We start from the raw sequence: 23,670 nt of genomic DNA, 5'->3' as shown, positions 1-23,670 counted from the left end.
TTGTCTACTCTATAGATTTGTAAAGGGGCTTACGTTCTGGGCAAGGCCTGGCTGTGCTGGCTGCGGAAATTGAAGGTAGGATTCAACTACCAAGAAGCTAGATTAATTACGGCTCTCTTACACTGTTTTTCCTCAGTTCCAGTGTTACACCATTCACCTTTCCATTCTGAGAGTTTTCTGATGCAGCCGTAATCATGGTTCAAGAATCTGACAGGTGAAGGCATTTCTCATAAAGCTTAACTGGGTTATGTGGAAGTGCCCAAACTGTGCTGATGTTGCTGTTGACCCGGAATGTAGCTGTAAAACCATTTTTAGTAGGATGTGCTGTGGTCAACAGCGCTTTAAACACTTTTTGCCTTTGTAGGATGTAGAGGTAAAAACAAGTGTCTTTCTGGTTGTGAACACACACTTTTGATTGTGTCCACTGCTTGAGTCCCAAAGAGTTTAGGCAGTAATTGTGCTAGTGCCACACCAAGAGAAAAAGCGGTGTGAGATCCTATCTCATCACACTGCTGCCCAGGCTTCCAGAGAGTGAGTGACTGACCAAAAATGTTACACCCTCATATTGTTAAAAATAGCACACAGTCCCAGCCCTAGTGTGCCCCAGATTTTTGTGAGGTTCTCCAGAGATGAGGAGTGGAGAATCTGCTGGCTGGCAGAGTTCTCAGGGTGCCTGGCTAGCTGATTCAGCCAGGGTATGTATGGGGCTTGCTGCATGCCCAGCATTTAGTTCTGTAAGCAGCATGCTCGTATGCTCAGGATTGGACATGATTATCTTTTGCACCTCTGCAGTCTGTTAAATAGGTCATGGTGAAGTTTTTGCCCATAATCTGCGTGTGAACTGTAAAGTGTTGTTGGAATGAACTCTAGTTAGCCAATTTTTTGCGCTACGTGGGAAGCCCTCTAGATTTATAATACCATTATAAAGGGGCTGAGCTGGGTTCAGGATGGGGGCAGCTGTCATGTGCAGGGAGCATTTCTGTGTAATTTTCATTGGAGTAGGTTTTCCCATCATCTGCTTTTGGCATTTCCTTTTGCCAAGTATTAAAGGGAAAAAGTAAAAAGTAAAGTTTGAGCCTGCAGATGTTTCATGAGCTGAGTGCTGTTGTTAAATCCACAGGCTCTAAGGAGATCCCTGCTTGGGAAGAACAATAATATCAAACTAAATCCTGGCCCTGCACTCTCAGAGGGTTCTCTAAAATTTTACTCCTCCAGTAATACATTAAGTAGCTGGTTATATTTGTATATGTGTCTATATTTAAGTGTAAAATTAAGAGACCGTTTAGGGTGATAATTGCATAAAAACTTTGTAATCCTCATTTTAATTCCCCATTTGCCTAGCAGCATGCATTTGAAATTTGGACTTCTTAGCATTGTTCTTTGAAGGGTTAGCTATCTGTGAAAGTCTGAGTATCAGTGATTCATTCATTCAGTACCTGACAGTTATTGCCTGACTCGACATAAGGTCTCTGAAAAACTTTTGAAGAGGAAAACTTAGATGGTCACATGGGACAATATTGTTTTACAAGAAACTGTGGGAGGGACAATGTTGTTTTACAAGAAACCGTGGGAGGGAAGGCCATAACTGAATAGCAATATGAGTTTTCTACAGGAAATTCAGTTGGATTTGCTTTTATTCAGTGTTACTTTGTTTTTTAAAATGTTATGTGATCTCACTTTCGTTCTACATTGCTCTTCATGTAATTTCATTCTGGTTTTTAGTACTTGTGATTTTTCTATTGCTCCCATAATAAGAGAAGCCTATGTAAAATTGATCAGGTTTATCAGCACTGAAAAGAAAGAAAATAAGATGTCCTACAATAACAGTGTGAGGGAGAGAGCACCTGTGCTTAAGAGACAGAAAAAGCAAACAGTGTGCTATTAGTACCTGTGAGTAATCTGTCAGAAGGATAAGTCCTTTCACCACATTAATGGGATCTCCAGTTGCTGATAACATTTTAGACATTAAATCACCGTAACCTTCGAAAAATGTAACTGGCCTGAGTTGGACATCAAACAGAATGGCTGACATGCCAGCAAAGGAGTCCAGGTTTTCCTCGCCTTCATCAGGAGTTGCAGCTATTATGGACTCCAGACCTTGAGCTTCAATCACCACCTAAGAAGCAACAGCGATATAGAATCAATGAAAAAAATCTGCCTGACCATTAACAACCCTACATGTTTTCTTAATGCCTAAGAGCCTAACTGTAATTTATGTAGTTGTAGATGAAAAAGTTTGAGGTTAAGACTTAGGGAACTATGTAGAGCAGATAGAAAAATCGTAAATAAAATAATCCCATGGCATGTTTTTTTCCTTTAGGTGCCAACAGAATTTGCCTACATGCAGATCACAATCCCAAGCTTACTTTTCCTCCACATAATTTTTCCTTTATCCATATGACTGTTTTCCACAGACAGTTGGAAGGAAAATTGCACAATTTTTGTCCTGCAGAAATTTAGGAGGATTGTAATATTGAAGGTACTGGTCAACATTAAGAAAAGTCCAGAACAGAGACATCTCATTTAAATCTCTGATTCATACATTTGATCTACTCCTTGTATTTCCATTCCATATTATACCCAAAACACTGGACCTTATTTTACAAATGTTGTGAAGCTTTTACTGATTACATCAGATAAGCAGTATGGGCTTTAACCAGAGACTGAGCTTGATATATGATACAGATTGAAAAACCTGTCCTTTTGGTTAGGGCAAGCATGTGCCTCACTGGCTGTTGTGAGTTTCTTTTACCTCTGTTATTGGCTTGTTCTCTGACCAGTGTAACAAACCTTATGGTCTTAAGCATTAGCTAAATTGACTTAGAAGCTGTAAGAAGAGGACCATGTAGTGTCTTGATTTTTATGGACAGTGTGGCAGTTACCTGACTGGCATGAAGTTCAGCATTTCTATCGAAAATACGGATGTTCACATTACTTCTCCTTAAAATTCCAGAGCCTGAATAGAGGATGTCTAGGCTGTATGTGGATGATACATCAGGACCACCTTAATTAAAAAAAGAAAGAAGGTACCTGTGACTAAACTAGTGGATTAATCAGATGTTTGGAAATACAAACAGGGTTAAAAGGCAGTTTCATGGTTACATACGTGTGATATAGCCAGAGTAGGCAGAGGAAGAACCCATCTTGGAGAAGCGATCATAGTTATGAACACGCATGTCCTTCAGAACTTGCCGAACTGTTTTGCTGTGATATTTCAAAAGAAAAATCAAACAAACAAGAACACAGAGACACTAAAGTATTATGGTGCCAAATGTATTACTACTCCATCGGAATATCAAATTTGAGAGAGGGTAGATTTCCCGGTAGGAAAGAGGGTCTTCCAAACCCTCCCGTTTCCCCACTACAAATCTGTGCTAACCCAGAGTCTCTTTTATCATTTGAGCGGCTCCCTGCAGTCATAAGCAGAAAGGCAAGCAATGGGCTTGCTTGAAAATTAATGGTGTTGAGAAGAAAAGATATTCTGAATGTTTTCATTCTAGTGCTGTAATGTTTAAATCTTTTCTGGTTCACCAGTTCTTCCCTGAGAGAATTAAGACCAGCAGGTGACATTTCTTACAGTAATGCAAGTTAGAAGCCTAATTCTTATTTGTATCTCTGAAGAAGTGAATAGCTATTGGATGAATGTCATTGAAATGCAGAGATTTGTTCTGAAATGTCAATGCTTAAAAGTGACACAAAAATCAGACATCCTTTTATATTGTCCTTAAATTTCACAGTAGGAGTTAATGAGAACCTGTATATTCTTTGGGTTTCTGCAAAGAGGTAAAGATGAGCTCTATTTATTTATACTGGCCTTAATGTACCTTGCAGGCATTTCAAAATTTATTATATCTTGGACCATGGAGAGCATGTACTTGTTCATTTCCAGAGGCAGTTCACCAATGGAGAGCAGGATGTTTTTCACTTCCATGTAGGATGGGTTACTGTTTAAGATGATAGCAGCTGCAGTGGTTCGCACTGTCTTCTCGTGGACTTTACGATTCTGGTGGTATATCCTGTTCATTGTTTCCTTCACCTGGTCAGGAAACAGATCATTCAGTCAGTGCTCCCACAGATGACTGGGCAAAGTACAGATTGGAATCTTGTTTATAACTAGCTCCATAGCTAAGGCTAGTACCTAAGGATATATTTTCAGCACCCTGTTTTCATGGTCCTTTTGGAACATATGAGATCTGTATAGCTCAGTGACCACATGGGCAAGTGGGGCATCTGTTATATGCTCTCAGCCACAGTCATATGCAGCCTTTCACACCAATTTTCATAGTGGGCTTGTAAATGAGTAGGAGCACCAAAATCAAAATACCATGGCAGTGGTAGATCAAGGGAGAGATTTCCTTGACTATTAAGGGAATGTGTACTTTCAAAAAACCAATAATATTGCATTTTTTAATTTTCATGATAGTGCCTGTGAGGGCCTCATGTCCCTGAGAAGGTTGTGAGAGGTCTCTGTTACAGAAGAATCCATGGACAGCCATGTAGCCCCACTGACAGAATGGCCTCCAGCATGTTTGTTGCAGAGCAGCGCCCTGACAAGCTCAGCCACAGCTGCCAGCAGTAGGCATGGGATGCAGGGTAATGCACCAGAGGTGGGGCCTCACATGCCGCTATTTTGTGTGTCTTCTCTTACTTTTGGAGGCTGCAAGTTAAGACACAGCTGTTTTACCCTTCTCTTACTTCATACATTGTCCCTGGCTACGTGAAAGCACCAGAAAGAACAGGGGTTACTCAGGTGCCCAAGTGTTCCTGATGTCTCCTGTACCTCACAGGGAAGGCAGGGCTCTCGCAAAAGGAACTCAGTTTTCCCTGCAGACTGCCTACTGCCTTCGATGCTTGCGTATGACCTCGGAGCCAAAGGGCGACTAGCACTGGCAGACCGGGAGCTGAGATTTGGCAAGCAGGAACATATAGAACTTTCTGGCTGGAACTGAAGTGTGTGTAATAATTTCCTGGAGGTAAAAAACCCCTAAATGTGGCATCGTTAAAACCAGTGGGACTAACAAATGAACTCTGTTAATTTATGTTTAATACATTCTCTTGCACTTCTTTTCTTGGGTAGTATATTTTCTTACCTCTTTGGTGAGAAAAGAAGGATCATATCTCTGCAAGGTGGTGGCAGCAAGATTGCTGATGGGCCCTTCTTCTGACTCAGCGTACTTCAGAAGCACTGGAATTGCTTCGGGAAGGAGTGCATTCTTCAGTGCCAGCAGGTACATCCTCACATTGTCATCTTTCTTAGCCTTCTCCAGCCTATTTAGAATCATCCTTTTGGCTTCCACAACAGCCTAAAGAAAATCAACAGCATGCTTAAATAGTGATCATAAACCAACCTTTTTGCCTCACAGAAGTAGGAGGGGCAGGGCTGGTTCTAGCATGTCTTTGTTTCAAAACATCATTGCAAAGTGTTAGCAAAGGTGTGATTTGTAAACTGTGTGTCAATGACTTCCTTCCAGGATATCCAAAGTGGCTATAGCCACAGTGACACCTGCTCCATAGATCTGACGTTTGCTGCTTGCTCCTGCCCTCACCCAGGGACTTCACAGGTCTTACTTGTGGGGCCAAGATACTCCCACACAAAAAAAGACAAGGAAAGTGTTCTTTACTGCTTCATAGCATAATAAAACTGCTTGGCAATTAACAGGGGAAGGAAAAAGGGACTCCTAAGGGCCGTTCAGGTGCTCTGTGTCTTTTCAGCAGTGTGCTGCAAACCCGAGTGGTACAGATCCAGCAGGCAGCCGTGCCTTGTCTGATCACCCTCATCCTCTCTCACCAGCACCTACTCAGTCTGTGGTCAAGATGACAGACTTCTTCCTGGGTTGTTCTATGAATTAAGTACTTGAGCCAATGGATTTTCTTCAGAGCCAAAATAACCTAAAGTGACTGTAAATATTAAATAGATCCTGAGTCTGACAGTGTTTTTCTGAGGACATGCAAAGATTTCGGACAAGGGAGCACAAGTACTGCGTCTTCTCCTGACAGAGTAGGCAGCAGTAAAAAGTTCTGTCAAACCAGAGCAAACTCAGAGAAATCCACAGAAATGGGAAGACACCAGATTAAAGCCTAAAGCTGACAAAGAAGATGTCATAATTAATAACAATAAAAGTCCTCTATCAAACATAGGAGTTTAGGGGCTTATTTTAAAACACAGGAGAATACACTTCCCATGTCTCTCACACTCTCCCAGTAACATCAGCAAGGATTATTCATGTGTGTTGCAGACCAGAATTTGGCTGGCAGTGAACAGAAGGTACTCACGGGAAGCTTGCAGCCTTCTCTCTCACACAGCTTTCTTATAAGCGCGCCCATGACAATGACAAGAGTTTCTCTGATTTCTTCATTTGCGATATCACCCTTGAACTTGGCCTGTTATGCAAAAGTAATGCAAAAAAGTTATGCAAAAGTAATGCAGAAGTAATGCAGGCTAAGCAGAGCGCTGCTCTGTCATTGCATATAATAACTGACTGCCATTTTCCCCTTGAGTTATATTCAGTTGCTCAAATAGCAAATTTCCCCTTGAGTTATATTCAGTGTCTCAAATAGCAAATTATTTTTGAAGCTATGTTAAAAAAAAGTATTAAATGGTTGCAGAATTTTGATAAGGCACCAATCAAATAATTCTCAAATTATTTTGCTAGCACTCAGAATTATGTTTGTTTTCGAATTAATAGATATTGACAACTTTTACAAAGGGAACAGACTTTCAGTCTGGGCCTACAAATTTTTGTTGTTTCCAGGTTATATGCTACTGGCACACATAAAGGGAAACCCAGGAAGGGATAAGGAAATGAAAACTGGAAACAGAAATGGTCATTTCTTCCCTTTCACTTTGACACGGACGAGGCTCAAGAGTATTAACTCGCTTGTATTTGTTTTGTCCTTTGACTTACAGTTAAAGATTTCAGGAGCATTTCACTGGGGTGAGAAGCAAATCCACAGGCATACAGGAATCGCTCCTGCAGGGGAGAAGTGCTTGCGTCCTTAAAGTCAAGAAACTCAAGCATAGCCTCCAGTGATGCTGGAGTCTGAGCAAACGTTACAGCATCCACTATCTGCGGACTGCAAAGAAGTGGAAACGGACATATCATTGTAATGAGCTAGAAAATACTGAAAAGACTTTGCTGCATATAGGAAGAAAGAAGCTAATGTGCTGAAAGATCTTTTTGTGCAGGTGACACAGAGGATGTTTTACTCTTCACAGAATCACAGAATGTTCGGGGTTAGAAGGGACCTCTAGAGATCATCTAGTCCAGCCCCCCTGCCAGAGCAGGATCACCTACAGTAGGTCACACAGGAACGTGTCCAGGTGGGTTTTGAATGTCTCCAGAGAAGGAGACTCCACAACTTCCCTGGGCAGCCTGTGCCGGTGCTCTGACACCCTCACAGGGAAAAAGTTTTTCCTAATGTTTTTGTGGAACCTCTTATGCTCCAGCTTGTACCTATTGCCCCTTATTGGAAAAAATTGTGTCCTTGAATTCTTCTACTTCAAAATGGTATATGACCTCTGGAAATTATTCATATCCATTGGTAATAATATTTGAATTTATGCAAATACAGGGCCAAAAAAAGTTGTAACAAAACTGAGCCATCCAGAGCATCTTAAAGTTTACAGGACAAGGTTGTAAATGGAGAAAAGTAGTTTGTTTCTACATACACAGCGCTGACTAGAGAACAGATTTCTATGCTGCCTGGGTTACTCTAAGGTTTACCTGTATCACTAAAAACTGCTCTAATTTATTTGAAAAAATCTGACTTTGTGGTGGAACTTGGAAATGCTTTCCAACTCCCAAGTCTAGGTGTGTGTGCTGTGCACACCCAAACTCTAATATTAGGAGAATATCCGTACATGAAGTGGATGTACTTCTTTGCTGTCTTTTCATTTCAAGGAAACAAATGGGCAAGTCAACAAGAAGTTATAGAGCGTTTCAGAACAAGCACTCAGGATGAGAATCTTTGGGTAAGCTACCAAGCATGTTTGCCATTTTTGGTAGATACAATCTTGGTGGATGAACAGTGTGCTGCAAATATATTATACTACAAGAAGAAACGTAGCTTTAAAAAAAAATAAGACCTTTTCCTGTTGACAGCATTGAATACTGGATTTGCATTGATAGGGCATCATCAGTAGAACGGAATCTGTCTGCATTCAGTTTGCCTTTCTGCAGTTTTAAGTAACTTAAATCTTTTGAAAGTCTGTTGATGATCACTTACAGAAGTTCTTTTTTTTCATTTCTGATAATCTGCAGTATCTCCTCTTTCGTAGCTTTTCTGATGTTCTTAATGAAGGACAAAAAGCTTCTTGCTGCTTCAGCTTTAGAAAGTTTTTCAGGATGCATCTGTTCTCTTATGCTCTGCCAATGTTCAGAAAGCTGCAAAAGAATTCATATTATGTCAAATCTCTCAGATTGTTGTTTCAGTTCTCAAAATCAGACTTAATAAATGCAGATATGTGGGCCAGCTATTTCTCAAATTAGCTGAAATCCAATAATTTGGTGATCTTTTAGCTGAATATTATTTAGTTTATGATATCTCATTATGTATCTTGAGTCTCAGCAGATATTCAAAGTTATGTCTGAAACCTTTTTGTAGCTGTAGCTGTCTTTCTTCCAACACTTTAGTATTTTCCTGATTTGTTTGTTCTTTATTTGTTCTTTAACTGGAAAAGGTTGAATTCTCTTCTCTTGTAAAATTACTATGCTTTCCGGTGAAGACAGTGTTTGCTTTCTGTCCTCATTTTTTCCTCAGGATTTTTTTTTTTAAGTGGGAGATGCACCAATGCAAATTCACATATTAATCGTATTTTCTTAGAATGCAGAAATTTTTTAAGTGCTTAGTGTGGAACAGGAATAAATGTCCCATAAGTAATGCCCATTTCTTATTCATAAACTTGCATAAGATGGGGAGTGATTTGTGATTATTGTCCAAAATAATCGGTGAGGTGCTATTAGAACAGCTCCTGCTGATGTTGTTGCTGTGTTTATTCCACACACCACATTTTTGACCAGACAGAGCCAACATGGAACCAAAGCACCTGTATCTGTCCTTCCAGGTACACTCCCAGAAGAAACTGGGGCTGGTATTTTGACCTTTCCTCTCTCACTTGCCTTTGCCTCTGTTATCTCATATTATCAAGAACATTCCTTGGTGAAAACTCAGCTGTTCTTTGCAGCAGCGTTTACCGCAGTTTTCCCAAGTGAGAACTAACACTAGCACCCATTTGACCTTTACTAAAATACTTCCCCTCTTCATGGCTTTTGTATTAGGCAATAACACTTGAACCTGCCAGCAAATAGAAGTATCATTCAGCAGTACAGAGTGCAACTTCCATCAACTGTAACAAACAATGATTAGGTGACAATGATTGAGACACAGGATATTTCCTGAGGATTAATGACCAGCTGGGAAGAGCTCATGTTCTGAGGCATGGATGGGTCTGTTAACCTTAACTGGTGATTAGTGCTTAGCACCAAGGTCAGTGTGCCTATTATAAGCTGAAATTCGAAAAACATATGGGGCACTTCCTATTCCCCCTGCTGAAGTTGCACCATAGCCTAGGAAAAAAAAAAAATCTAACCTCATTAATCCTGTATTTTCTCCTGTGTAGAGCCCAGCTGTGTGGGCTGCTCTTAGTCAGCTTTGCCCTTACCCTTGAGATGAGCAAGGTGGAAGATGTGAGCTGGAGTCATCTCAAGCGAAACAGAACACAGACCAAGTCTACCTCTTTGGAGGGGAGCTCTAACTGTTCAACTGCTATAGGGAGCAGCTGCCATCTCCTGCAGTGACCATGACTTTAAAACTCAGCATTCACAACTGACTTTTGTGAGGGCCCTTGTTTTCCCAGTGTGAATGTCAGGCAGTTTGTAAACCCTAAGGATTCAGGCACAGTTGCACAGGCTTCCACATGGACACAGAGTGTCCAGCGATAGAGCAAAGGGAAATGGATTTAAATTGAAGGAGAATAGGTTTAGATTGGATCTTAGGAAGAAATTCTTCAGTACAAAGGTGGCAAGACTCTGGAATAGAATGCCCAGAGATGTTGTGGCTGCCCTGTCCCTGGAGATGTTCAAGGCCAGGTTGGATGAGGCCTGGAGCAACCGGGTCTAGTTAAGGGCATCCCTGCCCATGGCAGGGAGCTTGGATTAGATGAGCTCTAGGGTCCCTTCCAACCTAAGTCTATGAACTCCACCAAGCTCAGACATGAATATCTCTGTCTCTGTCTCTGTCTCTGTCTCTGTCTCTGTCTCTGTCTCTGTCTCTGTCTCTCTCTCTCTCTCTCTCTCTCTCTCTCTCTCTCTGTCAAAGAGAGATCCGACCAAAGGTCTCGTGGGCACTCTAGGAAAATTCAAGCCAAACCAAGAGGTCCTAAACTGAGCAGGAGTTAGTTTTGAATGTCAGTGCCTGACAGCTGCTTTACCAACCTACAAAGGTTGGCTGCAAAGACAGAACAAACCCACCTCAGTTTCAGAAGGGGCAAGCATCTGTCCCTATAGGAGCCATGCGCATTAAAATAATGTAAGAACCCTGAGCTCTGCTGGAAAGAATTTGCTTTATAATGTCTAAACACAGAAATATAGGCCTAAATTTAAATGTAAATATTGGTCATAACCTCACAGAAGCTAGTGCTGCCATCTGTGAAGTGGGGATAGTAATGATTTTTTCACCAAATTCACAAAGATAGAAATAAGACCTGTTTTGATTTTAAAAGGGTATTGAAAATGCAAAACCATAGGGCATACTATGTCAGCATGGCATTAGTGTATACTATGATATATAAGTACCAAATGTTGTGTTGCTGCTTTGGATACAGTGTTCTGTTTATAGACCCCATCTTTTCATAGCAGTTACTGTAAAATACAGTGAGAAAGCAGGACTTAATTCTCATCGTGCCATTAAGTTTATAATGACATAGCTCAGTTCCCAGGCGGTGGTCTGGAATTATACTCTATGTTTGTTATCTAGGTCTGGAAATTATCTCTGTAACTATTATGACAAACGCAGATCCAAGTGACAAATCGGTCAGTACAAACCCCAGTGGGCAGAGCCAGAGGAAAAGCACCTGTCCCTGCTCTGTTTAAGATCCCTTGATGTTCCCTGCTCAGAACTGCTCCATGCAGCACCATTTCTATTCCATTTCCACTGGCATTTTTTTTATCTTCTCTGCAGCTCAACAAGCATTAGACAAGACAAATTATTACAGTGCAGTGCTATTTTCAGATAACTAGCACAAGTTCCCATATAGTAAGGTATTTGTGTTCATAAGGAGTATCTCTGGAGGATTAAAATTACATGTGCTGAAGAGAAGCCTTATCTTGCTTATCAGAAACTGACAGAGAATAATCTTTAAATTAGTGTTCCCTTTCACTGCTAAATTCACTCCACAAGAGTAACATCATTAAAACTGTTTGCTAACAAACACTGTAGCAATTTGTATTAATTTATCATGAATAGCATCAGGAAAACAAAAGATGATGCATTTACAGTACCAAGTTCTTTGTTGTCTTTAGAAGCCTTAAATATTAAAAAACAAGGTAATTTTTTTCTTTCCCCAGGGGAAGAATGAGAACAGGGCTGGACTTGCCAAGAATACTAAAGCTGCATTTTGTACTTATGAAATAACTATAAAGTCATTTAAATAAAAGACTTCCTACAGGGTCAGGCAGTAAAAAAAGGCTAGATATATTGCCAACAAATGTTTAACCTGCCTGAGGAATGGCTAACTACCTTTTATTTCTAGGAGCAGTTCAGCTCCTTTGTGACAGAATTATTTATAAACACCAGCCAACCTTCTTAAAAGGCATTTCCCACTCTATGACCCAAAGGAAACAAGCTCCTGCCAACTCAAGGTTGGCAAACATGAGATAAGTCAAAAAGATGTATTTTCTAGTGGTCTTGAGAAATACTGCACTCAATCTTTGAAAGGAAGCTGAAAGGTTGGTACTCTTAGAGGTAGATCTTAAAAAATACCTTTGTGTGGTGGAGCACCACTGCGTCACTATTGTGTTCTTCGCTCCAGGGTGTGTTTTATATTGCTACATTGGACCTCTCCTAGTGGGCTGCTCTGACAGAAATTTCTTTCACACTTGTTCTGCGCAGCTCAGCGAGCTGACGTCCAACAAGACTGTGTTTACTTACCGAGGAGCACTTTCTGCATTCGGACTGGACTGGCTCTGCTGCTAGTGGCATGGCAACGTAACTAGTGTCCAAGGTCTTGATAACGCTGGCGACTTGCTTTGCAGCGATCAGTCCAGGGCCAGCCTGTACTGACTTCAGTTCCAGTCTCTGCCTGTGTATCCATACAGTGAAGACACGGTTAGAGTTCAACAGAAATGCAAACATCATGGCAAGAGGAAACAAAAAACTCATCCGGAGCCCAAAATATGGAACACAGACTTACTAGAGTCTTATTTAAAATGTTCAGAACATGGCAAGCCTATGGGTTTTTTAAGGTAAGAGAAGTACCTGATAGCAGCAGAATTACTGCTAGAGGTATGTGGCATAAAATACCTAAATAACAGTGTGGAGTTTGGATTTGTAGCACCCAGTAAAGAGCCTTTGGTAACCATATGCATTCATATATTTCATACATTTCATATATTTTTTCATAAGAAGACCTGGAAAGCGAGATTTTGTATGTACGTTTTTTAATATCATAATACTAAGGAGATGCCTAAACCATTTATCTTGCGTGAGCATCTCCAAACTTTCAGGGTTTCAGAGTCAGAGGTATAACTCAGATCTAGGTTTCACTGTTGTTTCCCTTCTATACTTCCAAACTTCCACTACTAGAAATGGAAGTCCACTGGAAGTATATCTTAAGAAATGAGAGGACACAGAAACAGAACACCCATAGAAGTAATGTGCTGCTTAAAATGTTTTGGCCACTTCTAGCTGTTTTAATTTAATTTCTTAAGAATACTATTATTTGCAGTATGGTGGAACACTTAATCAAAGTTGGATGAGGTACCATATGGATACAACAGAGACCTAAATCCTTACCTGGAGTGTTTACAGCCTTAGATCTCAATGCGAAAAAACTTATACGTATAATTTGACTTGAACCACTAGTCCTGCTACCATCAATGACAATCAAATTACCCAACTTACTTGGAAACTATTTTGGCACCTGTTTTTCGTCGGGAATTCAGAAGCCAAACATAATTTTCTTCTGCCTTAATGGATTTAAAGAAACTGTCTTCCAGCACATAAATTGTGGCAGATGTGGCTTTTGTATTGACATCTAAAATCTGAAAAAAAATTAAAAATAAACAAGAAAAAGGACTGATCGATAAACAACAGAATAAGAAAAGAGCTCACAGTTCTAAATCAAGGCAAAACTTGCAGTGACATAGAGCCAAATAAGGAAGGTGCATATGGGTTGACAACATCTCAAGCCTATAAACCAGGTTCTCAAGAATTCCTTCTGAAGGAAGAAGACACTCACTTCTGCACCATGTACTTCAAATTCAGTATGTACCAGGGGAAAAAAAAAGAGAGGGAGGAAATTATAGAGCAGGCTGCAACTGAGAAAATGCCTGATACTATATTTAGTTAAAAATACACTTTAAGTAAGATGAGAAGCTTTTACAGGGAAATGTCTTGTAAATAAGGTTGTCATGTTCACACGCGGGAAGCAAAGCCAGCCACTTTGCTTCATCTGTTTGTAAACAGGATAAAGGCTTTGTGGCAAGTGTGAAAATCAGAAATTCATTCACAGTGTTAAGGCTGTTTATTAACAGAGTGTTTGCTACCTCTGTACTTCTTTGAGCTGAGTATGGTCCATTTCTGATGAGGAGAATCCCAGTGCCTCCAGCATGTGTCCAGCCTGCTCTCAGTAGTAACTGCTTAGAAAGGCACGTACTAGTAGTGGAAGATCATTAATGCCATAGTAGGGCTTCAGTTACCTCTATGGCACACCTCTTACATTACACCTGTGCATTAGAGAAGCCTTTGACCTTCCAGGGCTCCATTCAGGAGTCAGCATCTTGCCTGGTATTTATTGTGTACCTTAAATGCTGTGATTTAGCAGCTGGGTAGAAGGTTACTGTTGTCACTATGACTGTGACTTCATCTAGTATTTTCTTCCAAAGGAAAAGGAAGCCTCGCATTGGTTAAAACTTCAGTACAGCCAGGGCAAAAGTGCTGTAAATTTGCATATAAACTAAAATATGTTATGAGTGAGATCCAAAAATCATGCGAATTGGTGTGCTGTACTCGATGTCAGCTAAGCCAAGCTAGTTTAAACAAATAAAGAACCCAGTCTCTCTTCTCCCCATAGATAATACATGTGAAACCTGTACTAGCAATACTACAAAATGTACAGGTTGAATTCTCTTTCTGTAATGCAAGAAAGGACTTTTGATAAAATGAGTAATAGCTACTAAGAATATATTTTAAATAGGCAAAACAGATTTAATTTTGTTAAAGAAATCTTACCCGGTTGTGGCTGGTAAATCCTTGTTTTTCTGTTTCACAGGATTCCAGGTCTTTTATTTTAGTCACTTGATCTTGCCGCACATGGTAAGTAGTATTGCATTTCCCAGATATGTCCACCTTGGAAAAGAGAGTTAGATCAGGATAATTTCTTGAATTCATCTTTGGGACCCCAGAACGCCTTTCAAAGATGAACCATTTTCTCCATTGTTGGAATCCTGTACCTGTGATGCTGCACTGTTTGGGTTTATTTACCAGTTTTGAAGGTATCAGTTTTTCTAACTACCTTCTTTGGATAGGCAGGGATATTTTGCATTAAACGGCTTAACAATGTTTATTTAAACAAAAAATTTAGGAAACCCCTGGCAGCTGGCACATACTCATGAATTCGAGTAAAATTCCAGCTTTGCTCATGTGGACAGATGTAGAAATTTAACAATGTAATGCAGGGTAAATGAATGCAGCTAAACCATTGCTAACTTTGTGTGAATACTCAGTTTGATTTAAAATGGTCTAATCCTTTGAATTGACTTTAGGAATCAACTAACTTTAACCATCAGTATAATCTCTTTTATTGTGACCTGAATTAAGTCAGTTTATTACCAAATTCTGCTGAATTGATAAAAACATTTTAAATTAAATGGATGTCACCAATTCTTTACAATAATTGCAGCAGCTCGACTTGTTACACTCTATATATTCAGAAGACTGTCTTTACATCCCCAACCACAAATGCCATCAATGGACTGATTTCTGTAACAGTTCATTCCTTCTGAAGTCAGTGGGAGCCACAGGTCTGCCTTTCAAAGCAGACCGGGCTCTGCCTGTTTCCCCGATGATGATTATCTTGCCAGATGTAGTACCATACCTCACGGGCAGCACCAGAGTGCAGCTGGAGCTGGAAAAGGCTAGCAAGACCCCTCTTGATATTTTGAGTAAAACCAGGTTCATTTTGGTATGAGTAGAAGTTTTTGACCTGTAGGAAGAAAAAACAAATATAAACCAAATCTGGTTAAACGAGAAAGGAATAGTGAGGATCCTCGCTAGAAAAATTCCCTTTTTTTTCTGACCCGGAAGCTGAATTTGGACCTGCTGCCCTTATTTAGGGAAACACCAGGGGCTGCAGGGCCTGCCAATAACAGTACAAACATGTTTTGGTCTTCAACTGTACCTAAGTAGAGTTTCAGTGCAGTAAGCATCTTTCCTCCTGTTAATTAGAGAGAATTTAGAAGGGAAATGGGAAACTTGACATAATTTCACAAGTGACTCATTTTTCTGCATAATCCTCAGATAATCCCGTTCCACAGAGGCATAATATCTGTTGCACTTTAATCACAGATTACAGAAATCCAGAATGAATCATAGATAAATCATAGTTAGGATGGCTTAAATGACGTGTCAAAGACATCACAACCTTTGCACTTCATGGGTCAACTCTTGTCCGTGAGCCTCTCCTCTGGCAACAAGACTTTGCACCTCCATTTTGCATTCAAAGTGCTTTAAAACTGCACTTTTTTTAAGGAACTGTAAGTACATCCAGCATGTTATCATGGGGTAACCCTGGAAAGTGAAAGCACTGTGGCACGGATGAGAGCATCACACCACAGAAAAATTGCAAAGGGAGTGTACAGACTCTAATACCTGAGGAAAAAACCCCAAGTTTTTAATGCTACATCTCAATCTTAGCATGTGAACTGCTTAATGTATTAGGAGCTGGTGTATTCTGACCGTGTTCTTCTGATACTTCTGTTCTCATTTAGGGATGTGTACAGTTGGGAGCCAGTGCTGTCCTGTTTCTTTTTATGTTGTGTAAACCTGATGACAAGGCTGAGTCTGAAAGTTACCAAGCAGGCCTGATAGCAGCTGCAATTCAGTAGGCTGAGCTGGCGGCCAGGGTATGTGCTCAGTGCCTATTTACAGCAGGAGGTAAAGATCCTGCTGGGATAGAGTGTCACAGCCCTCAGTACACTCTGCAGAAGAGAAAAGGGAACATGACCTTCAACCTTCCACCTTTCTCACTGCCCCTCTACCCACATCCCACCTGCTGAGCATTGCTTGGGCTGCAGAGGGGAGAGTCGGGCTCATGGAAAAAGCAATGAGAGGGTGAAGGAACATGGAGAGGAGTCAGAAGCAGCCGCTGCTCAAGCCTTGCCACTCTCTGGCCAGAGCAGTAAGTGGAGCACAAGAGGACAAGTGTGCGGCTCCATAGGGAAAAAGAGGGGCAGATGGTTTTACTTGAATCCCCACCTGAGCAAAACTGGGACTCTGTGAGCTACAGTTGAATGTGGGTGCTCCTACATTGGGGTGGTGCTCTGGTGCTCTCTTAGGGCAGGCTATAAAACCCAGGCACACACTGAAACACACCTGCTCACTGTCCCTTTGATTTTTGGAGACCATTTCCCAGTAGAGGAACAACATGAAAGGCTGTAGCTCTTTCAGCACCAAGCACATTAACTTGGGACTGTTGAAACTGCAGGTGACACAGAATAAGTAAGTAAGCCAGAGAGGTGGGAAAAGCAGTCATGCTAAAATATTTGATAAGGGTTTAAAGTGATTAACACTGCTCCTCACAAACTCAGTATAACCTCTCTCATGACATGCTGTATCTCCTTTTCTGCCTTCAGACCTTGGATAAAATCCTGGCCTCACTGATGACAACAGCACAAATCTGCACAGCAGTTGTGTGCGTATCTACATGTGTACCCGTATGTTTGTGGCCAATCTGCTGTTCACTTCCATGCAGTGTGGTGTTATCAGCGCACAAGAGGCTTGGACAGGAAGGGTCGCATTTACAGGTAAGTTACAGGCTGCTCTAAACTGTTGTATTTTGTATAGGAAGATAGGACATGATGGCATATCAAAAACACTTGAAAATATAGTGAACTGGTAAATTCATCAAGCCTGCAAAAAAAATTAGTCTCAGCTTTCCTTAGGGATTGAATTTTAAAATACAGGGTCTTACTTTTCCACGGACTAGCTCAAGAACTATGGGCCTCTGCAAAGCTTCGAGATATTCTTTCCCGATGATCTTCACTGTGCTTTTTCCTTTGAAGATGTTTTTAGCAGCTGGACGTTCATTCACATTTTCAACTTGAACATCACTTATCTAGCAAAGTTAAAGCAGAAAAAAAAACATGTAGAGAGCAGTCTAGCATTGGCTTGGCATAGGCTAGATAGACTAAATCACCTAATATATTTTTTTCTAATTTTTCATTTCTGGTTTTCTGATCATTAATCTTCCATGATTACTATGTCTATATTTTCAAAACAAACCAGCACTCACCGTTGGGAAAATAAGTGGCAGAAAAACTCACTGCAAAACCAAGCACCAAACCCAAACCCAGTTTATATTTAGCAAACGTCATGATTTGCAGCTAGAGCTGAGGACTCCAGACAACCTATTGCCCCTTAAGTAGGTGCTTACACACCAGTTATTTGAAACTATAGAAACCGTATGAAGCAACTTCAAAATATACGAGATACTCTGAATTTCTGGCTTATGATGTTAGATATATTCTTGTTAAGTCTAATTCTATCGGAATCAGCCTACCAAAGGAGCTGGTTTTAGTTGATGAGACTAGAGAAGAACAGAGGATTTAGTTCATCCTCTGAAAATGTGTTCTTCAGGATTAGATTAGCAGTCAGATAAATGTAGAAAACGTTGGGCATGTTTTAGGTTGTCTGATGGAGTTAATTACCGTAACTTTGATCAACTGGTCATCATCATTCTCAGGATTTCTCCATAAGAGGTTCACATCCACACCAGAAGAAATCCGGTATCCTGCACTTTTCTGCAGTGACGCTTTCACCCGATCAACATACACTTCAGCTGAGTAAGCAAATTTGTATAGCTTGTCATTATTTAAGCTTGGTCCAGTAGTGTGCCCTGTTTGGAAAGCAAAAACAATCAGTATTTTAGAATTGACTAACTCACATAATCTGTTATTTTCCCAAAAAAAATATTTAGAAAAATATAAAATTTAACTGCCAATGAAAGATTTATGAGACTCATCCTTCTACCTTTGATTACAGAGGCTGTTCCACTGGAGAAGCTGTTTTTTTGGTTGGGTCTTTTTTGATTAAGTGGTCACTAATCTCTTACATTTAAGATAAAAATGTCCACCAAATCCTTTGTTCTAGCTTTATGCTAAAATAAATAGAGTCAAATTTTTTACTTTAGATACATTAGGAATTAATCCAAAATGATCTGCAAATCAAAATACAGGTAATTAGTCTGCAATTTTTGTGCTTAGCAATTTGAAATGCACCGACATAATATGTTGGAGAGTATTTCCATTGAGAGCCTTGCCAGGGGTGAGACAAATGTAATAAAGACATTGCAATGGTTTTAGATTTTAGATTTAGATTAGATATTATGAAGAAATTCTTTTCTGTGAGGCTGCTGAGACACCAGGACAGGTTGCCCAGAGAAGCTGTGGGTGCTCCATCCCTGGAAGTGTTCAAGGCCAAGTTGGATGGGGCTTTGAGCAACCTGATCCAGTGGGAGGTGTCCCTGCCCATGGGAGCAGGGCTGGAACTAGATGATCTTTAAGGTCCCTTCCAACCCAAACCATTCTATTATTCTATGATATACTGGGGAAAATAATTTTTTATATTAAATAATTAAGCACTTGTTCTTTAAACAATTGACCCCGTAGCTGTGCCTCTACTGTTAACTGATGTATTTTAAGGGATATAAAAGCCACACTTTGGCATAAATACAACTTGCATACCCGATTTATGGTGCCATTTCCATCTGCATTAACAATAATTCAGATAAACTGTTCCCTAGAGATTCAGTTGCACTCTTGTTAGTCTAGATGAAATCTGTAGCATACAAAAGACTTTTATTTTTCCATTATAAAACTACTTACTTACCCACTCTTTTCCTGTCTTCTCTTTTCCCTCATGCAAAGGCATGTGGGGAATATGTGGCACTAGTGTCACAGTTCTCTACTCAGCTTCAGGTTCAGAAGTTAAGACCATACCCCTAAAATTTGTGGCTAAGGAAAAATAATTTTCTTCTTGAACACTCTAGAAATATTTTATCACAAATGTCTCTTTTCATTTCTTTCAGAGGCTTTTCTCCTCTGGTGCAGGTGGCTGCAGAGGTGTCTTCCACACAAGAAAAACTGATGAAGTCAGCAGAGGGAAGGGAGAGAGGAGAAGCTGGCTGTACACAAAGTGCTTTTACATCCACAAAGCAAATACGCATACAGTGACCTTAGGTGCTATCTGTGAGCAACACAGCACTACCCTCTTGGACCTCAATGCTGCACTACTGAACCCATTGGGAATCTCTTCATGGAGTTCAGGAAGTACAGAGCAGAAATCACAACTTCACAACAGAGGCTAAGAAAAGCAAAGTGCTGTCCTAAAGGAGATGCATTTCAGTCTCATGACAAAAGCAGGAGAAAAAAAAAAGAAAAATCTATCAAAATATCTCAGACAAATTCTTAAGCATGCTATAATGTAATCAGCGTGTTCTAAGTCACTCACAGAGAACCAACAGGCTGTCTTGATTTATGTCATGTTCCTCAGTGTTTCATTTGACTCTTTTGAATAAATTTCAGATCACTGCATTGATAAAAAGGAAAACTACAGTCTTTCTTATTTCACTCTCGGATTTCACGTCCCAATTAGGTAGGCGCACAGTCCATCATGGTTGGAGGGATATATTCTGCAGTGTTCTAAGAGCCCCAAGCCCCTCCTTTTTAAGGTTTTGTTCACTTCTTTCCCCTGTTCACTCAGGTGTGATATCCGTAGATTAAGGTCAGCTTCAAAGAACCATTCCCCGAGGAAAACAGTGACTCCACTAAGTTTGGTGCACAAGCTGTGTAAATTGGCAAAGATACACAGAACTGAACTGACTTACACTTTTCATCAGCTGGAGATGAGGCACAGCAAGTTTGGTAATGCCAGGGGGAGCAGCCTGTTTGCAAGTGAGAGCTCAAAGCTCTAACAGTTGATTTTTTTGCAGGGAGGCAGGAACATTAAGGTTGGCGTGATGGGGCTCTTCTGGTTTTTGCATGTCTCACGTCTCTGCTTGCAAAACAAAGTCACCGAGAGGTGTACAGCACTTCCTTTAGGTTTTACTGTGAATTTCCTAGACGCTTCCCCAATTCCCTTCACCCATATCGGCTTTGAAGGTATGTTGTCCTTGAGAGCAAAGGGTGCTCATTGCCTGCCCAGAGATGGCTGTGCCTTTCAGGGACACCCCTGACTCCTTGCAGTACCTCGGAGCTGGTTGCTTCCTGGTCAAAAATGTCTTTCATTTGCAGCAGAAATGGCAGTTTATAATGATTTAAACTTGGCTCAGTTTTCACAAATGCCACCTGCTAGGTGCTTTCTAAACACAGAGGGGGACACAGTTCCACCTAAAGATGACGGAGGGAAAGTACGTCCAGAAAAAATGATCTGGACGCTGAGAGATGTGTCTTATTAGTTAAGCTGGATGCTTGGATGTTTGTGGTTTCATTCCCTCTCTCTTTTTGGTTAAAAGCACTTTTTGCCTATTCCTTTCCAACAGCTCAATCTATAGATATTTCCTTTTGCAGGAGTTCCTTCCTTCTTCCTCCCTTTTGACATTTGCTTGTCAAAAACAAAAGAGCTGTTCCTTTCTGAGGGAAACAGAGAGCAAATGAATCAGCAGCTTCTTGCAAGTGTCATGGAAGACATGAATATTCGCAAAGTATTTCTGGGAGCTAGAATACTATTAGGTTCTGAAAGCTTTCACTGTTTCATACGTGGAAAATGCTGCAGGAGCCAAGGCAGAAGATACCTCTAGTTGCAAGACTGATGTCACTGATGGAAAAGGGTGAGCCAGTGGTGGATAATGATTAGAGAAGCAGCAGGGATAAGGCAGTGTTGAAGGCAGTCCAAGGAGCTAGCACTTGAACTTGTGGAAACGGGGAGTCTGTTGGATAGCATGGTCAGTTTGAGAGGCAGGGGGGATATTAGTGGTTGAGGGACTGAGACATAGTGTCACCATTCAGAACCAGTACTCAAAACAGCATAACTAAATTTTCATGCCATCTTTCATGAAGAAAACACTGGTACTATTTAAAAAGGAATATTCCTGTGTCTTTCTGATACCAACTTTTCTCTAGAAAACCCCCCACCTTTAGAGGTTTTTTGCTTTCTATTTAGCCCAGCAGTGGGATCCTTGCTGCCCATATAGCCGTTGCCATTTCAGCTGATGGCAAATGTCCCACTGACTGAGAATGGAGGAGAGATGGACATAAAGACTGCAATTGGCCATGCTCTCTTGGGGTCAGAAGTGCCTGCTTTCAAGATGCAGTGCATAACACATACTTTGACTAGTAATGTTAAGTGTCTGTCATTAAGGGTAACATGCCAAGTCTATAATTAAATCATGATACTGTATAATACAGAAGGTTACACTGCATGAGTAGAGACAGCTGTCAAGTCCTGTGCCTTTTATTAATACATATGGCATGCACAGCATGTGCATCTCTAACTACTTGATGGCTCTACCTTCATAAATTATATTTGCCACTGTTTCTGACACTGGATAGCTTTAAAAACCAAAACCCATCCGCTTATTTGAAAACATTTTTCAAGCGGAACTCCAGTAGGAAAGTTTCATGTGTGCTGATATAGCTGACTTAAAAGAAAACAATATTTCTCCAGTATTTGCAAAAGGCAGCATGGGCTGGTGGAAAGATAAAACACTGATCCTAATCCCAGTTCTGTCACTGAGGCACTGAGTGGCCTTTGGGCCAGTAATTTATCTCTCAATCTCCCTGCACGAGACAGAGACAAGACCTGGCAGAGCTGAAGGGAAGACTAATTAATAAGAAAATGCTTGCTCAGTACCCTGGGGATGTAAAGTGATAAGTAAATATTACTTCACATCAGGAAGGAGCTTTGCTTAATTGATATTAAGGAGGGAAGAGCAGACACCAGAAATGTGGCACGTCAGTATCTAGCCATAAACATTACTTGACAGTCTCGGTGAAATACATTCACAAGTAGAGGAACTGCCTGAAAACTTCTCAGCTTTATAATTCTTGTCATAAGGGGATATGGCGATGGAGAAGAAGGTTGCTGCTCTGTGCTGACACAGATATAGTGTGCTGGATCCACTGCAGGGAGCAGGAGGAGGCACCCATGAGAGCACATCTACAACCTGTGTGACAGTTTAACCTAGGATGGTGTGCCCCCCTGCTTCTCATCATGATGACGACATCCTCATTAAACTAAAAACCAGGTGTCTGCTCGTGTTTTAAGGTTGCCGCTCCTCTAAATTTCACGTCAGGTTGTACATGAAGGGCCACTACTTGCTTCACACGCTGGCACTGCTGAAGCAGGCAGTCTCCGGATTTCATACCCTTGACCTTTGTCAGGACACCTGAGTCAAGCCCTGCTCCCAGGGCTTGCGCAGACATCCAGGTTTTCATGACTTATTGCAGAGCAAGCTCCTCATGAAATTAATGGGATGCTTGTTACTGACTTTAGTGGTAGCTGAGTCAACTGCTCAGAAGCTCAGCCCTGAGCTCTTCCTGGCTCTGCTCCACCAGAGCACTTCTGCCTGTTTAGATTCTGAGCATGTGAATAGTCCCTTTCCAGTCAGTGCCCCCCAGCATGTCCTGACTAAGCAAGGTCAAGATCCCCAGTCTCCTGGCTCATCCCGCTGGCCCTGTGCACCTGAAAACATCGTCTCCTCCATCCCCTCTGCTGACATAAATGCCACAAGCACTTTGTAATTACTAAATGCATTCTGTATTACTCAAGGACAGACGAGTAAAGATAATGTTTGATGGTAACCAGATCTGCATACACCCTCTGGTTACACGTTCGCTGAGCCAAAGACCGAACCAAGCCCGGTACAGACCTACCTTTAACAGAGGCGGAGTAGGTGGAAATGATGCAAAGGAACAGCACGGTAAGAAGAATCATGGTGGACACCCCCGAGCTCCTGCCTGCAGCATGAAGTGTGAGAGCCTCCAAGAAGCGAGCTGCTGAGAGTGGAGGGTGCTTGCAGAGAGAGGCGCCGGGCCGGCCACACTGTTTATCTAAATTGTAGTAAAGGTCAGATTCCAAATTCCACACTCAGGTACTAAGTTCATCAAAGGACTTCCAGTTAATTATTAAGAACTAAGGTAACTGGTGGTTTCTATCCCATTTTATTGATCACCTCGGCTTTCATTTTTTAATACTGAGCCCACACAGCCACATTCCTGAGTGGGGAAGCCCACCTCC

The 23,670-nt window shown here is 41.0% G+C and overlaps 1 protein-coding gene across 1 annotated transcript in view; it reads right to left on the bottom strand.

Moving 5' to 3' along the window:
• The window catches only part of MTTP (microsomal triglyceride transfer protein), a 28,314-nt gene extending 4,879 nt beyond the window's left edge, over window positions 1-23,435 (bottom strand). The window contains exons 1-15 of the mRNA XM_009873485.1: window positions 23,307-23,435; window positions 18,144-18,331; window positions 17,408-17,551; window positions 15,314-15,421; window positions 14,449-14,565; window positions 13,120-13,259; window positions 12,148-12,298; window positions 8,227-8,384; window positions 6,906-7,074; window positions 6,274-6,381; window positions 5,091-5,303; window positions 3,825-4,036; window positions 3,107-3,204; window positions 2,883-3,004; window positions 1,889-2,116 (exon numbers count right to left, since the gene is read on the bottom strand). Coding sequence (XP_009871787.1) covers window positions 1,889-2,116; window positions 2,883-3,004; window positions 3,107-3,204; window positions 3,825-4,036; window positions 5,091-5,303; window positions 6,274-6,381; window positions 6,906-7,074; window positions 8,227-8,384; window positions 12,148-12,298; window positions 13,120-13,259; window positions 14,449-14,565; window positions 15,314-15,421; window positions 17,408-17,551; window positions 18,144-18,331; window positions 23,307-23,367 — 2,217 coding nt within the window. The 5' untranslated portion in view covers window positions 23,368-23,435. The remainder of the gene's footprint in view (window positions 1-1,888; window positions 2,117-2,882; window positions 3,005-3,106; window positions 3,205-3,824; window positions 4,037-5,090; window positions 5,304-6,273; window positions 6,382-6,905; window positions 7,075-8,226; window positions 8,385-12,147; window positions 12,299-13,119; window positions 13,260-14,448; window positions 14,566-15,313; window positions 15,422-17,407; window positions 17,552-18,143; window positions 18,332-23,306) is intronic.
• Between the last annotated feature and the right edge of the window lie 235 nt (window positions 23,436-23,670).

Source organism: Apaloderma vittatum, unplaced genomic scaffold (assembly GCF_000703405.1).
Source record: "Apaloderma vittatum isolate BGI_N311 unplaced genomic scaffold, ASM70340v1 scaffold19977, whole genome shotgun sequence".
NCBI lineage: Eukaryota > Metazoa > Chordata > Aves > Trogoniformes > Trogonidae > Apaloderma > Apaloderma vittatum.
Note: the sequence above shows the minus strand (reverse complement) of the source record. Positions and strands in the feature narration are given on the sequence as shown.